General features: G+C 42.6%; 1 protein-coding gene across 3 annotated transcripts in view; it reads right to left on the reverse strand.

The window, feature by feature from the left end:
- Positions 1 to 16,585, reverse strand: part of LOC127456174 (A-kinase anchor protein SPHKAP-like) — a 187,054-nt gene that overhangs the window by 98,531 nt on the left and 71,938 nt on the right. For all 3 annotated transcript variants that reach the window (XR_007899799.1, XM_051724522.1, XM_051724524.1), the window contains exon 2: positions 8,580 to 8,642. Coding sequence is in view for 2 of the 3 variants with exons in the window: in XM_051724522.1 (XP_051580482.1) it covers positions 8,580 to 8,623 (44 nt within the window). In the remaining variant the exon portion in view is untranslated. The remainder of the gene's footprint in view (positions 1 to 8,579; positions 8,643 to 16,585) is intronic.

The following is a 16,585-nucleotide window of genomic DNA, read 5'->3' on the forward strand; positions in this document are numbered from 1 at the left end:
CTGCTGATGTCTGAATGATGGTAGGTTAGGACAGATGGAACCAAGAGCGTCCCCATAATCAAACATACACTTTCACTTCCAGATACACACTTTAATGACTACAATCAAACTTTAGATCAAGAGCAACAAAGTGTTGCCTAATTATCTGTACACTCAGTGGGGTTATATTTGCAGAATTATGCAGATACTTCCTCACCCTCTCCAAACATGGAGATGCGACTAAGTTAATGCACCAGACAGAGAGAGAGACACAGATGATGACACATGCATAGTCCTCTAAACACACTCGTATTCACAGACACACACTAATGAGAGCATCTCTTCATTACCTTTCTGACCCCAATCAGAGTGAAGATTCCCCCCCAGCCTTATTAATTAACTTTACACGCATGTCATGCACACACACATACAAATACACAACTCCATTTGTCCTTTCAGCCTTGCAGACCTTTTAAGACCCCTAAAGGAATTAAAGGAATAGTTGACTTCAAAATGAAAATGTATTAAATTTTTTTTATTATTTACAACCCTTGTGTTGTTCCAAACGTCTATGACTTTATTTACTGTATAACACAATGAAAGAAATTGTAAAAAATATTTACATTTCTTTTTTTAATTAAACGGAAGCGCATGGTGACCAGAGACTATCGAGTTCAAAAAAGGGAAAAAATAAATAAATAAATAAAATCACCATACAAGGAGTCTTATGAAGCAACAAACCAAAATGTAACTCATTATTCAATTTGATAAAAACAGTTTTGAGACAAGGGAGAACCAGCGACGACGTTTGCTGTCACTTGCCGCATTCAACCATAAAACCTGTTAAACTGCAGTAAAACTGCTGTATTGCCTTTTCTGGTAAATGTACCACATCTGCTATTCACACATGTAATGACTTTCATCTTTTATCTGTTTTGCTACAATTCACACATCAGCACCAAATGGTGTTATACTCTGTGGGCCTTATTCATGAAATTTACATTTATTCATTTAGCAGACACTTTTATCCAAAGCTACTTACAAATGAGAAATACAGCAAAAGCGATTTGTCATAAGGAGGCAAAAAATGAGAAGTGCTGCAATACAAACTTTTAAATTGCTTAGAGAAGTACAAGAAGGGAAAGGTGAGAGACATTGGTGAAGGAATGGAGTAAAAAAGAAGACTGTTAGTGCATTAGTGTGACTGGGTCAAGTGCTCACGAAAGACATGAGTCATTAAATGTTTTTTGAAAATATTTAGAGAATCAGCTGCTCGGGGTGGAGCTCGAAAGGTCGTTTCACCAGCGAGGAACTATGGAAGTGAAAGTCAGAGAAAGCAATTTTGTGCCTCTGTGAGAAGGCACCACGAGGCACCGTTCACCCGCCGATCGCAAGCTTTTGAAGGGCGTATAGACCTGAATTAATGAGTGTAGATAGGAGGCATGGAAGCAGTGGCTGTTCAGTAAGCGAGCATCAATAACTTGAACTTGATGCGAGCAACCATTGGCAGCCAGTGCAGTTTGATGAAGAGAGGCGTGACATGCGCTCTCTTGGGTTCGTTGAAAACCAAACGTGCTGCTGCGTTCTGGATTAATTGCAGAGGTTTGACTGTACATGCAGGAAGTTCAGCCAGAAGATCATTGCAGTAGTCCAGTCTAGGAATGACAAGAGCTTTGACAAGTAGTTGTGTAGCATGCTCAGACAGGAAAGGTCTGATCTTCCTAATGTTCTGCAGTGCAAATCTGCATCAATGGGCTGTCTTTGCGATGTGGTCCGTGAATTTCAGCTGATCATCAAACACAACCACAAGATTTCTGGCTGTCCTGAATGGTTTGATTGTTGATTAATCTACTTCACCTGAATGGTGAAGATATGTTTTATAGCTGGGCTCGCTGGAACAACGGGAAGTTCCTACTTTGCTAGGTTGACTTGGAGGTGGAGATTTATCCAGCCCGAGATGTCTACCAGAGATCCGTGCAGCTACTGTAGAATTGTCAGGCTGGAATGAGAGGTAGAGTTGTGTGTCATCGACATGATAAGAAAGCCATGTGCCTGAATGACTGATCCCAGTGATGTCATGTGTATGCATAAGAGGAGGGATCCAAGCACTGAATCCTGAGATATGGGTGAAACATGGTTTAATTTTGGTTAAAAGGAATTACTAACACATTTATTTTTTACGTTTATCATATTGCAGTTCAAATCGCAATTGCAATATTTTTTTAAATAACACACAAATGTGTTCTACTCATGTTTGATTAATAAGGGCCTATGATGTTTTTTGCAGAAAAAGCTTTTGTGTATACCTTGTTCCTGAGGGAGGCTAGTAATTTTATCAAAAGCAATGGAATCACTTACTGTTCCTGTAAACCGTCGACAAATTTCTTCATCCGCTCAGATTAAGAGAAGTGCTTTAGTTTCACTATCTGTCCAATTTGAAAAAAATTGCTTTACTCCTGAGTCACGTGTTAAACATCGCAGAGTAATTGTGTCATCTCTGTCAGAACTTTGTGAATGATGTCAGCGCTTCCTAACCTTGTACGTGCTCTAACATTTGATTTTACGGCTTTGTTAACACATAGCATCAAAATGGAACTTTCTAGATTATGTTACAACTTTTAACTCCAGGAAATCATCAGAGCAGATTAATCTGTATTTCCCAACAGAAAAGCATGTTTTGTTTTAATGTAAAGTGCGTAGTAAGATTTTAGTAACATTTCATCTGTTCCTCACACAGAAGTATCAAATGGCTTCAGAGGACATGAAATATAATGCACCGTGGACTACTTTTATGGGACTTTTTACTTTTCTGATGCTTTTTTGTTCTTTTTGGGGCTTGACAGTCCCATGTCACTATATGGTGTCATTGGGTGGAAAATAGAAAAGAAAGAAATTCAGGTTTGGAACGACATGAGAGTGATTAAATGATGACAGAATTTTCATTTTTGGGGCAATTATCCCATTAAAAACATCAGTCCCCAGCACACAAACATTCCTGCTGAACCATAGTAACAGGGAAATGACCTCGTAATACAGCATTTAGAGAGAACACATAACATTTTTATGTTGTGTGATTACAGGGACAAATTTTACTCACCAAACATCCTGCCGTCCACCCTACACGCAGACACAACGCATGTACACAAACAAGCATGCACACCATCTTTTTAATCATAGTCATCTATCAAACTTATGGTTGCAATTACGTACACGTACATACAGTACACACACACAGTGGAGTGTATGGTGAAATACAACTTGTACCCTCACACCCCTGCACACTCAGCACCCAGTCAGCCACTACAGATTTTATGACCCTCCACCCCTCTCTATGGTGTATCTCTGCGGCACAAATAAGTGCTGGCCTTTCCATTCTCGTATCTCTCTCTGCATCTGCTCAGTTATTATGCCTCTACCATGCTGGGTGGCAGTAGTTTAATATATTTATGAGAAGGAAAAATAGAGTTTGTGCTGCCCCCCACAGGTGTGGAGGCAAAAAACATGGCAGATGGGGTTATGATAACTGCTATTCCCTATCTGTCACTCACTCGACGTTGTGTTGAACTAGGGGTCACTCTTGGGAGCCCCAAACACCTCTGCTTTTTTGAAAAAAGGCCAATGAGAATTGGCGAATGGAATTTGCATGCCACTCCCCTGGACATACGGGTGTAAAAGGAGCTGGTATGCAACTGCTCATTCAGATTTTCTCTTCGGAGCCAAGCAGTTGTATTCAGTGCACTGAATTCAATTCCCTCCAAAGACGCACCTCAAAACTGCTGGATTTACGGCACATTTTAGCGGCTTCTCCCCCTCTGCACCCGTGGAGTGCAGAGAAAGCCCCTGGGTGCTACCACAGAGCGAAAATAAGAGAGTTTATTCTAAAAGAGTATATTTTCATTCACAAAAAGAGTGGCACACACGGAACGTCTTTTTAAAGATGCCTTTCCGTTTGTGTGTTATTCCTGGTTGTGGTCGTTATCTCTCCGCTTCTGACGGCCACGATCGCTGTCTCACGTGTCTGGGCACTTTCCACATGGAGACATAGTTCGTGGATGAGTCATGTCCTCATTGCGAGAACATTTCGTAAGAAAGCAAGCCACCCCAGTGGCTCCCCGCACTGGTCCTTCTACCTACGGGTTTGAGGCTGCATCGGTTAGCACTGGGGGTGATTTGGGGACATCAATGGGACCACCTCCGCCGGGTATCCCCCCACGGACCTCCCATTCCCCAGCACGCTCGCTTGCCCCGATTGGGCTCTCGCACGAGAGTTATCAAGTGCAGCATCGGAGAGCGGGCTCATCCAGTCTGAGGCAGAGGCTTTGGCTGGGCTTCCTCCTTCGGGAACGGTCACCCAGTCTCACGCTGACGCGGAAATGACGGACATGCTTTCTTGGGCGGCCGCGAGCGTTGGGCTAGAGTGGAACCCTCCACTCTCCCCTGAACCCTCGCGGCTCCACGATTGGTTCCTGGGCTTGGGGCACCATCCACGGCCACGGCCACGCCCCACCCCGTTCCATTCTTCCCGGAAGTGCATGAGGAGCTGACAAGATCATGGGAGGCACCTTTTACTGCCCGGTCCCGGTCTTTCAGCTCCCCCGCTCTCGCTACCCTTGATGGTGGAGTGGCCAGGGGGTATTTGGTGATCCCCCAGGTAGATAAGGCGCTCACGGTGCACTTGTGACCGCAGAGCGCCGCCACCTGGCGCTGGTCCAGGGCCTGTAGGTTTATGTCGTCCCTGACAACTGTGGCCTGTGGTGCCGCTGGACAAGCTGCCTCCGCCCTGCACGCCATGGCTCTCCTGCAAGTACACCAAGCCAAGGCGCTAAAAGAACTGCACGAGGGTAGTTCTGACCCGGGATTGATGCAGGATCTGTTCTCAGCGACCGACCTCGCTCTCCAGGCGATGAAGGTCACGGCACGGTCTCTCGGGCGGGCGATGTCCACCTTGGTGGTCCAGGCTCAAACTGGTTGAGATGGGAGAGGCCGACAAGACACGGTTACTTGGCGCCCCCATTTCCCAGGTTGGCCAGTCCGGCGACACCGTTGAGGAATTTGCCCAGCAGTTGAAGCAGCAGACGGAGGTTATCCGGCACATCCTGCCCCGGCGCTGCTCAAGATCCCGCACCCCGTCTGCTCATCACCAAGGGCGTCCCCCTGCGGTGACTTCACCAGCTCCGCCGCAGCCAGCCCCCGTGGCCCGGCTCCGGCGTGGAGACCTCCGCAGGAAGCAGACACCACCCTTCTCGGGGCCGGCCGCTAAGAACCCGAGGAAGGCTTCGAAGCCCCCCCCCCCAAGACGGGCGACCCAGGGGCAAGGTCATGACCACTGTCCAATTTTGGCAGGTATGGCGCTCCAGCGGCAGACCCCCCGCCCCTGTGCGCCCAGCTGTGGCACAAACACGACCACACGGGGTGGACTACGGGGACGAGATCCCTCCTCCCCCCTCCTCGGCCAATCTTATGGTGGGCGGCAGGAGCCAGGTAAGTGCTTTGATGTCCCTGGACTCAGCACGGCCATGGGGCTCGAGTCCCCTCGACATGGCACCTCGAGCTCCACCTCGCCGCGAGGCCCCACCCGTCGGTACGTCTGATGTGATCATGACAGGCTAATCCTAGCTCACTCTCGAGAGTTGCTGTGCGCACACAGGGACCTCGTGCTCCGGCACCTCAGCCAACTGGGAAAAGAGCAAGCTCTCCCCAGTTCAGAGCATCTCTTTTCTCGGTTTGGAGTTGGACTCAGTCTCGGTGACAGCGCGCCTCACGAACGAGCACGCGCAGTCGGTGCTGAACTGTCTGAAGGCGTTCAGACGGAGGACAGTGGTTCCACTGAAAACTTTTCAGAGGCTCCTGGGGCATATGGCATCCTCAGCGGCGGCCACACCGCTCGGGTTGATGCATATGAGACCGCTTCAGCACTGGCTTCAGACTCGAGTCCCGAGAAGGGCATGGCACCACGGGACACATCGCGTGGCCATCACACCATCCTGTCGCCGCCTCTTCAGTCCTTGGACCGACCTTGCATTTCTATGGGCAGGGCTACCCCTAGAGCAGGTCTCCAGGTGCGTCATGGTTACAACAGACACCTCCAAGATGGGCTGGGGCACCGTATGCAATGGGCACACAGCCGCCGGCTCCTGGACTGGCCCGCGGCTGCATTGGCACATCAACTGCCTAGATTTGTTGGCAGTACTGCTCGCCCTGTGGAGGTTCTGGCCATTGATCCAGGGCAAGCACGTGTTGTTCCGGATGGACAACACAGCGATGGTAGCATACATCAACCGTCAAGGTGGTCTACGCTCCCGTTGCATGTCACAACTCACCCGCCGTCTCCTCCTCTGGAGTCAACAGTGCCTCAAGTCGCTTCGAGCCCGGGCGACCTCGACACCGCAGCGGATGCGCTGTCACATCAGGTTACCCTCAGGGTAGAGTGGAGACTCCACCCTCAGGTGGTCCAGCTGATTTGGACTCGATTTGTCCGAGCACAGGTAGACCTGTTTGCTTACCGGGAATCCTCCCACTGCCCGCTTTGGTACACCCTGACAGAGGCACCCCTCGGTATAGATGCGCTGGCACACAGCTGGCCCCCTGGACTACACAAATATGCGTTTCCCCCAGTGAGCCTATCTCTGGGTTGAGCCGGTCTCATCCCATGTATTGGCAGGCACGAGCTGGTAAGTTCCGGGACAGCTGGCCGAGTGTACCGCTTGCGCATAGCGCCTTTCCCCTCCCTTGAGGTGAAGATGTGCGTTCTTGACTCCCAGTCGTGTTCACAGACTGTGATCCCTGGATGACTTTCCTCCTTAGCCCTCTGGCTGTTGAGTTTGCAGAGAAACTCGCTGCCGGCCCAGTATGTGTGCTAATGAGACCCTGTACTGAGGTAGGTGCTCCACATGTGCTGGTTCTCCCAAGGCGACCCCATGTGATATCTTCCGCAATATAGTTTCCCTGTCTGTAAACTGCATCTTCCTTGGGCAGAGGCCCCTCTGCCCCCGGTCGCCATGCTCTGTAGAAACTCCTCCCCCTTTGGGTAGGACCTACCATGGGACCTCTCCACATGACATACTTCCGACAAGACTCGGTAAGACCATGTGACGTATTCCACTCAAAATACCCCCCCCCCCCCTTTTTGGGTGGGGTATGGTCTCCGCGGTGTCGTCCCCTTGGGAGCGACAGCCCCCGACACAGACACTTATGGCTCCCAGTCGGTTAACAAATTCCACTCTTTTTGGGGAGAAACGAGAGGAAAAGAGGCCTCGGCTGGGCTAGCCTGTCCCTATCGTTGGGCAGTTGACTTGTTCCTGAAGGACCGTTCGACGCTCATAAGAGCATTGGGGGAGGTTACGTGACGGCCTGGTGTGCTAGCTACGAGGCACACAGCGGTCTGCCCATCACGCACCGCCAGTTCACGTAACACAGTTCAGATAGTTGTGGCGTTTTGTATAGGGACCCTAGTGTCACTACATCGACACAACATCGAGTGAGTGACAGATAGTCATGGTTACTTTCGTAACCTCTGTTCCCTGATGGAGGAAACGAGATGTTGTGTCCCTCTTGCCACAACGCTGAACTACTCGCTGAAATGGCCGGGACCTGGTCTCGGCTCCTCAGCAAAAAACCTGAATGAGTGGTTGCATACCAGCTCCTTTTATACCCGTATGTCCGGGGGAGTGGCATGCAAATTCCACTCACCAATTCTCATTGGCATTTTTTCAAAAAAGCAGAGGTGTTTGGTGCTCCCAAGAGTGACCCCTAGCATCACTACATTGACACAACATCTCATTCCCTCCATCAGGGAATGGAGGTTACGAAAGTAACCATGACGTTTGCATCCTTGCAACATGGCACATAACAAAGAAAAGTATAAAAATCAATGCATGGTGTGCAACAGGAATTATTTTTCTAGCAATACTAAATATTAGCTTGTTACTCTAGTTTTATGGCTTTTAGAGCAGGCATGATACGGACAGATGTAAAGAGGGTTTATGTGATTAATTTAGCTAATTCAAAAATTTGTGTGAGTGTATTGACATATCCAAGAGCCGGATAAAGGAATAAACAGCACAGAGCCCAGAAACAGATATCCAAGATTAATCTAGTGTAGAAATGGCTATTTACAGCAGGCATTAAAATACACTAATATCCATACTTGTTGAATGAGAACATGTCTGAGGAACACTATAGGAGGGGAAGCACTTAAGAAGAAGATTATTCACTCGATTATAACATTGACTCAGAGGGACTAATCCTGATGTCTCGCCTGGCTACCACTTCCCTTTATTTACTGATGGCACAAAAAGGAATATAATCCACCTTCCTCGCGGGTTTTTAAAGAGCAGGCTTGTTATTGTGGTCTGATAAACAGAAATGAAAAGATTTACAAGGTCTGAAAAATGGGCTGGAAAAATAGAATGATTTTACCCAAGAGCAAATGAAGAGAATTATGAGCATGTTTAGGAGGATCATTCCAGAGTGATAATGCAGACTGTCAAGCAAATATATGTTGAAGTTTTGTTATTTATACATCACAACATAATAAAATAATCCAAAATAAAAATCACCCCTAGCTTGAAATAAAAACAAGATTTATATCCTCTACCTACCTCTCTGTGAAGTTTCGAAGGACGGTAAGCAGGTTAGCTAGCATGTTTACTTCTGTTCCCCTCCTGAAAAATAAATATTATACATATATAAGATTATACACAAGAAAAAAATTTATGAGGAATTAAATTTCTCAGTGAAAAACAGTTTTATCTCATTCTTGGGTCTCTGATGGAATGTAGTGCTGAATATGTAATGTTCTCTCCTCATTTAAGCCTGTATAATTATATTCACTGACAATTTTATGATGGTGTGCTAATAAATAATTCAATGACTAGTTTTATTAGCATACATAACTTGATAAATACTGCACCTACAGTACATTGCAGTATTGCAGCAGTTCCCTGGTGAAATAAACAAAAGGCGCTACAACAATAATGACTTATTCATTTTCAGTTCACAAGTAAAATAGCAGATTATCAGTTCATAAAAACTTACTTTTCGCCCTGTTCCTCACACAATGCTATCTTATGACATCAAAACACATTTACTACAGCACATGATTTGTAAGGTGATACATTTTAATGTTTCATTATATAACCAACTACATTTACAAACTTATTTGAGTGTGCTCCAGTTGCAAACTAAATCTTTGGCAGCAATTAAACTTAAGCTTTTATGTTGAATTAGATCAATTTATTATTTATTTATTATTATCTTTTTTTACAATGGTGGTATAGATAGGTTTTACTGAATTAAAACTCAATAGACTATTAACCCTAAAAACATCATCTGTTTGGGATACCATGTAGATCGCCTTTAGCGCAACAAATGAAGCAATGCGCGTAATGAACCACTTCATGTCATTTTGATAAAGTGTTGCCACAGTCACATTATTAGGCTGAATTAAAGTATGTTTTATACAATAATAATTATTATTTTGTCAATAAACTGGAGTAGTTTTTATAAGGTACTTCATACTCTTTATGAATGCTCTATGGACATTAATCAATATGTACAGTGTCCCTAGAAGTATCTGGACACTTAAAGGGATTGTTCACCCAAAAATGAAAATTCTATCATCATTTACTCACCATCATGCCATCCTAGATGTGTATGACTTTCTTTCTTCTGCTGTACACAAACAAAGATTTGTAGAAGAGTTTCTCGGCTCTTTTGGTCCATACAATACAAGTGAATGGTGACCAGAACTTTGAAGCTCCAAATGCACATAATGGCAGCATGAAAGTAATCCTAAAAACTCCAGTGGTTAAATCCATGTCTTCTAAATAGATATGATAAGTGTTGGTGAGAAATAGATCAATATTTATGTCCTTTTATACTATCAATCTCCACTTTCACTTTCACATTCTTCTTCTTTTTTATTTATTTTTTGGCCATTCACATTCTACGTGCATATAAACTGGGCAGGGAGGAGAATTTATAGTAAAAAAGGATCTGTTTCTCACCCACACCTATCATGTCGCTTCTGAAGATATAGATTTAACCACTGGAGTCTTATGGATTACTTTTATGCTGCCTTTATGTGCTTTTTGGAGCTTCAAAATGTAGGTACCCATTCACTTGCATTGTGAGGACCTAAAGAGCTGAAATATGCTTCTAAAAATCTTTGTTTGTGTTCAGCAGAAGAAGAAAAAATGCTTTACACATCTGGGATGGCATGAGGTTGAGTAAATGATGATAGAAATTTCATTTTTGGGTGAACTATCCCTTAAAGCTACACTTGAAGTTGTATGAATATCATTGTATTAGGGAACAAAATATCAGACAAAGTTGCATCTGCAAACATATGATGTTAGACCTTTTCTCAGAACTAACTTCTCTTTTCGTAGCCATTTTTTGAACAACCAAGTGTCCTAGCAGAGTAACCACTGGTGTAGTTCACATTAACTATGGACATGATCCACTATAACATTTGACAGCCTGAAAGTGTCTAAATACTTTATTTTGAACCGTATATTTTGTTTTAACATTTTAAACCTAACAAACCAATTTCGTGAAAGTGTGCTTGTGCTATCATTCTAAAGAAATACAATTTACTTTGATATTTTGTTTTCTAATTTAATGACATTTATACATTTTTTAGCATGACTTAAGTGTCCAAATACTCCTTGTAGCCACTCTAGGCACGTGTCTGTCATATGGATATGGCTCATGCAATTTAAGGGCAGTTAAAAATCAAGCATTAGATAATAAAAATTAGTACAGACAGGGAAAGTGTGGAAGAGGGAAATTATATACATTTTTCAAAGAGATTCTTCTGATCCATGATCATATGCTCAAACTCCTAAAGCACACACATAGACATACACTCTGTCCACTATAATATGGTCATCTCTCATGAAGCTAAGCCTGTGATAAACGTTCTGTATGCGTACGTGTGCACTGGTGGGTATGTATGTGAGAGTGTGTGAAACAGATGGCACTTTGTCTCTTCGGTTCTTTCTAATCACTGTGGTTTCCCTGGGCGTCAAATGACAGGTGTTGGACTGCTGCTTTGGAACATAGAGAGAATGAATTAATCTCAAATTGTGCAGAAAACACATACCTTCAAAAAAGCGCACACTCAAAATTTTCAGACACCACCCCCAATTTATGTGTGTACTAAAATGTATGTGTATTTTACCACCATGCACATAAAACAAGCAATTACTTTTTCCCCATTTTATCTCATCTTAAGACACTTCAAGTTCTGTATAACATCTTTAATATGCCGTTTTAAAACATCAACCAGAAGCATGATGGTTTAATTATAGTGCTGACCGATTTCCATTTTGTCTTAGCAGTTTCACTTAACTTTAATTCAATCACCCAGCAAAGCATTCTGTGTAATTATGAAATTGTTCAGGAAGTATTGTATTTGATTCTCCTCTAACCATCTTAGACATTTTTCCACCAACACAGTGTTTATCTTAGGATGAAAGAGGCAGACAAAGAGAAAGGATGATAGACAGAAATGGGAGAAAGTCCAGTTAGAGAGACATAGCGTGTAATCCGTTACACTGCTACACTTGGATCACTTGCTCTTCAGTGTTTGTGTGTGTGTGTGTGTGTGTGTGTGTGTGTGTGTATACGCTGAGTGTGCTTCAAGACCAAAATGTCTCGATCCATCTTAAGCTGACGGAAAGACACGTGAAACATTGATTTTACTGTTCACTCTATAGTGAAGTGCAGATAATCAGCCAAATTTGCTGAATGTAAAATAAAACATAACACAAAAACCACAGGTAGACAACACAACATAACATAACTAAAGATGTAAACACTTTCACAAGACCCTCTTTTCACTCTCTTCAGGTTTCTGTTTCTTCAGCCTCTCAAATACAATTCAGAGCAGTCTTATAATCTCCACAGGGGATATTTCAATATACGTGCTAAAACAATTTGCAATGAAATGGTAATGATAATATTTTCACGCTTTCTTCTTGACTGCCCAAGGCATAGAGCAGAATGGCATCACATAGCATTAACAACTCCATTTATCTCACCTCCATAGCTCTTACACTCATTTTCACAAACACACCTAAAAGTCTTTTCTACAAGTGCAAAGAGAATGACATAGAAAAAAGATATGGGGCCATTAAATGCCTTCTTATACACACATACAAAAATATGTACTTATTAAAAAGGTTTTACAGTGTAAATAGAATTTATTATAGATAGGTGAGTATATTTGTACCAGTATTATGTATGTATTCAAATACAGTGCCCTTAAAAAGGATTTGGACACTTAAGCCACTCTTTTCTTTTCTTTTTTTTTTTTCATTACTGACAAAGACACACAAATAGACAATAAAACAGGAAATATTTAGACATAGAAATAAAAAATAAATAAATAAATATTAATAATAAAATAATAATAATAATAAAAAAAAAAGGGGTTGCCACCCTACCCAGCTCAACGCACCACTCACGAAACGAGGGCGCAACAGACGACTTCCATCCCTTGAGAATTAACTGCCTGCCAATCATCATGCCTGTCAGGACCCAACTCTCCACGTATTTATCACCCACATGCAGGACCGCTCCATCCCCCAAAACACACAGTCTGGGGCAAAACGAAAACCGTGTATTGACCACTTCACATACGAACCTCTGTACTTTCAACCAAAACTCTTGTATCCTAACACATCCCCAAAAAACATGGGATGTGTCCCCATCTTCCAATTGACATCTCCAGCAGGTGGGTGTGTCTTTAAGACCAAGCCTATACATTCTAGAGGGGGTCCAATAAAATTGATGCAAAATCTTAAATTGCATAAGGTGCACCCTTGCATCTCTAGATGCAGACTTGATGTTTTTTTTAAATCCCAGCCCACACCCCATCCTCCCACACCAAATTAAAATCTTTCTCCCATAATCTCTTAATAGAAGTTAAAGCTCAATTCCTCAAACTCTGAATTAGCAAAGTGTAATACACTGATGCCTCATGTCCTTTACCAAAAGCAGCAAGCACCTCTCCCAAAGTATCTACCGCTCTAGGGGGTGTACGCTACTCCCAAAAATAGTAAAGAGCAGGTGGCGCAACTGTAAATACCTAAAAAACTGAGATCTGGGAATCCCAAAATGTTGAGTCAAATTATCAAAGGATTTCAACACTCCGTTCTCATATAGATCACCGAGTGCAGCAACCCCACTGACAATCCACTCTGACCAGCACAAGGGGGACTTGTCAATACATAATTTTGGGTTCAACCATATGCTTGAAGCAGCATTCAAATAAATGTCAGAATTAAACACTCTGGACACTTTTGTCCATACCGAGTTCAAATGCGAGATGACTGGGTGTAACTTAATTTCACCGATTAATTTGATAGACAGGCCCTGCAATGGTGAAATAGGGTAAAGAACTTCTTGTTCAATACAAAACCAAGGAGGGGCCCTTTCAGGTGGAAGCGACCAATGAGCCAAATGTCTGAGACCGAATGCATAATAATAAAACAAAATCTTGGGTAGGCCTAGTCCACCTTTGTCAATCGGCCTATGTAATTTGTTGAAGTGCAATCTGGGATGCTTACGATTCCAAATGAAGGACTTCGCTATACTTTCAAATTGCTTAAAATAAGAGAGGGGGACATCTATAGGGAGTGACTGTAGCAGGTAGTTGAATTTTGGAATAAAATTCATTTTAATTACATTGACCTTCCCAATCATCGATAAATGTAGTGAAGCCCACCTGTCTACATCGCTCTTTTTATTAGAGGGTCAAAATCAACTCTAACTTTGTCAGACAAATTTGGTGGAAATAAAATAACTAAATATTTAATGCCCTGTTTGGGCCACTGGAAAGCACCTGGCTGGAAAGCCACTTCTGGACAGTATGCTGTCAGAGCCAAAGCTTCGGATTTAGACCAATTGACTTTGTATCCTGAGAACTTGGAGAAGGAATTAATAATTCAATAATGGGGAAAGTGGGCAACCCTGCCGGGTGCCCCTATTCAGAGTAAAATAATCTGAAATTAATCTGTTTGTTTGTACTGCTGCTATAGGGTCTCTATAAAGTAACTTAGTCCAACCAATAAATGTTCTCCAGAACCCATATATTTCCAAAATCTTAAAAAGATAATCCCATTCAACCATATCAAATGCCTTTTCAGCGTCGAGTGAGATGGCAGCGACCAGATTCTGATCATTCACCACTGACCACATGATATTGATGAAACGCCTAATATTATCAGAAGAGCTATGGCCCCGAATAAACCCCACCTGATCTATATGTATAAGAGATGTCATAACTTTACTTAATTGGTTAGCCAGAAGTTTTGACAAAATGTTTACATCTAACTGGATCAGGGAAATTGGGCAGTAACTTTTACACTCACTTGGATCTTTGTCCTTTTTAAGAATCAGACTGATCCGGGCTTGTGTCATGGTTGGGGAAGCTTTCCATTCTTTAATGCTTCTGTATAAACTTCTAGCAAAAGTGGAGCCAATTCTGTTGCACAAGATCTAAAAAATTCAGCGGCAAATCCATCTGGCCCCGGAGCTTTGCCTGTAGGCAGGGACTTAATTACCTCGTCAAGCTCCTCCAAGTTTATCTCAGAATCAAGAGAGTTTTTTTGCTCGGTCGTCAGTTTAGGGAGTTCTAATGGATCCACAAATTTTCCAATATCTTCATCAGTAGATGAAGACGTGGAAATATAGAGATCAAAATAGAACTCCCTTAAAGCATTATTAATATCACTGGTCGAGGTAAATATTTCACCGGCAGAATATTTTATTGAGGGAATGGTAGAAAAAGACTCTCTCTGTTTTATATATTTAGCTAAAAGCTTCCCTGCTTTGTCCCCCGACTCAAAGTATGACTGTCTTGCCCTGAATAACCAAAACTCCACTTTCCACGACAAAATAGCACTATATCTATATTTCAATTGGGTCAATTCTCTGAGGCCATCAGACGACATACAACATTTCAGCTCCGCCTCTGCCCTTTTAATATTCCCTTCCAATTCCACAAGTTCTTGTGCTTTGGATTTTTTGAGGAATGAGGCATACTGTATGATCAGACCCCTAAGAACCGCCTTAAGTGCCTCCCAAGCCACGCCCACAGAGGATACTGAGGACCAGTTGGTCTCCATATAAACATTGATTTCAGCCTTTAACATTTGTTGGAATTCAGGATTTTGCAAAAGGGATACATTAAAGCACCAACTATATGATTTATTTTTCTTTGTATGTGGCAACATCTCTAAACTCACCAGGGCGTGATCTGAGACTAAGATGTTTCCAATTGAGCAATCGACTACAGATGAAATGAGGGACTTAGATATATATATATATCTATATCTATATATATATATATATATATATATATATATATATATATATATATATATATAAATCTATTCTAGAATAGATTTTATGAACTGATGAAAAAAATGTTTAGTCCCTACCAGATGGGTTCAAAAGTCGCCAGATAACTGCAAGACCAAGATTTTTACACATCCTGTGAAGTATCAATGTTGCCCTATGGGGCTTACATACTTTTGCTTCACAATGATCAAGAACTGAGTCCATCAAAAGATTAAAGTCTCCTCCCAATATTATATCATAAGGGGTGCCAGCGGTTTGCAACATCCCTTCAAGATCTATAAAAAAGCCCTGGTCATCAGCATTAGGTGCATAAATATTAGCCAAAATCAGCCTTTGTTCCTGAATTTCAACTAAAACAAGAATGTATCTTCCTAATTTTTCCTTAATCTGTTTAAGATATTTGAATTGAAGATGTTTATTTATCAATACAATAACTCCCCTGCTCTTACTTGAGCCAGCACTAAAAAAAAACATGTCCACCCCATATCTTTCCAAATTTTTCAGCTTCCTGTGGGGAAAGATGTGTTTCTTGAAGAAACACTATATCATATTTCTTACGCTTAAGAAAAGTAACAACCTTTCTTCTTTTTATGGGGTGCCCCAACCCATTCACATTCCATGTGGAGAGGGATAATCCATTCATATTAATGATTGACATCTTGATATAATAGAAAGAAAGAAAAAAAATGTGTGTCAAAAACAAGATTATACAGACCACAATCCCCATTAGTGCAACATTCAAACCCCGAACCAAAAAAAAAAAGAAAAAAGAAAACGTGCGCATTAACCCCACGCACGATAGCGCCAACCAGGGTCAATCCCTCCAAACTCAAAAGGTCCATGCACGCCTGCAAGAGCCCCCCGACAACTTTGCCATTGGATTGCTCAATTTTGCCTCACAAATTTGTAAGGCAAAATTACATAACAGAAAATACTTTGTAAAACAAACCTCTGCCAGTAGGCATCATAAACACACGTAACGGATAGATTCATTCGCAGAACTGACTCAAAGATGTGTTCTTCCATAGAACAAAATTCCAGCCACTATAAACCGTTCAGTGTCCTCGAACAATCAAACAGATGAACAGTGAACCGGTTGCTTATGAATGCAGCAGATGACGTAAGCATTCCAATGTCCCGCAGAAAAACTCCGCAAATCAAACCCCAGCCAACAGGAGGCATAAGAACAAAAAACATGCAGGTTCATCCACAAAACTGTCCCTAAGCAGTGTTA

Source organism: Myxocyprinus asiaticus, chromosome 18, assembly GCF_019703515.2.
Source record: "Myxocyprinus asiaticus isolate MX2 ecotype Aquarium Trade chromosome 18, UBuf_Myxa_2, whole genome shotgun sequence".
NCBI lineage: Eukaryota > Metazoa > Chordata > Actinopteri > Cypriniformes > Catostomidae > Myxocyprinus > Myxocyprinus asiaticus.